This window comes from Penaeus monodon, chromosome 34 (assembly GCF_015228065.2).
Source record: "Penaeus monodon isolate SGIC_2016 chromosome 34, NSTDA_Pmon_1, whole genome shotgun sequence".
Classification (NCBI taxonomy): domain Eukaryota; kingdom Metazoa; phylum Arthropoda; class Malacostraca; order Decapoda; family Penaeidae; genus Penaeus; species Penaeus monodon.
The window spans coordinates 15974791-15975011 of NC_051419.1; the positions used below are offsets into that span (position 1 = coordinate 15974791).

At 38.0% G+C, this 221-nt stretch overlaps 1 protein-coding gene across 1 annotated transcript in view; it reads left to right on the plus strand.

The window, feature by feature from the left end:
• LOC119594923 (procyclic form-specific polypeptide B1-alpha-like) overlaps positions 1-221 on the plus strand; it is a gene marked incomplete in the record, with an annotated part of 525 nt that extends 304 nt beyond the window's left edge. Inside the window, 1 exon segment of the mRNA XM_037943996.1 lies at positions 5-221. Within this exon segment, the coding sequence (XP_037799924.1) occupies positions 5-36 (32 nt within the window).

Here is a 221-nt window from a genome sequence, read left to right on the forward strand (position 1 = left end):
CCAGAACCAGCATCCAAGAATTCAAAGGCAATGTAAAGTGTTCCTTGAGTCAAGAAACTATAACTGATGGTTTAGATTCGAGAGATCGTCGTCGTCTGCTTATATCTCGAGAATCCATTCCAAGCACATTACAAAACACCAAAGATGTGAAAGTGTTCAAGCTTAGGTGTAATAACATATGTTGGTAGAAAAGACTTATTTGTTGTTATTATGGCTCCGAG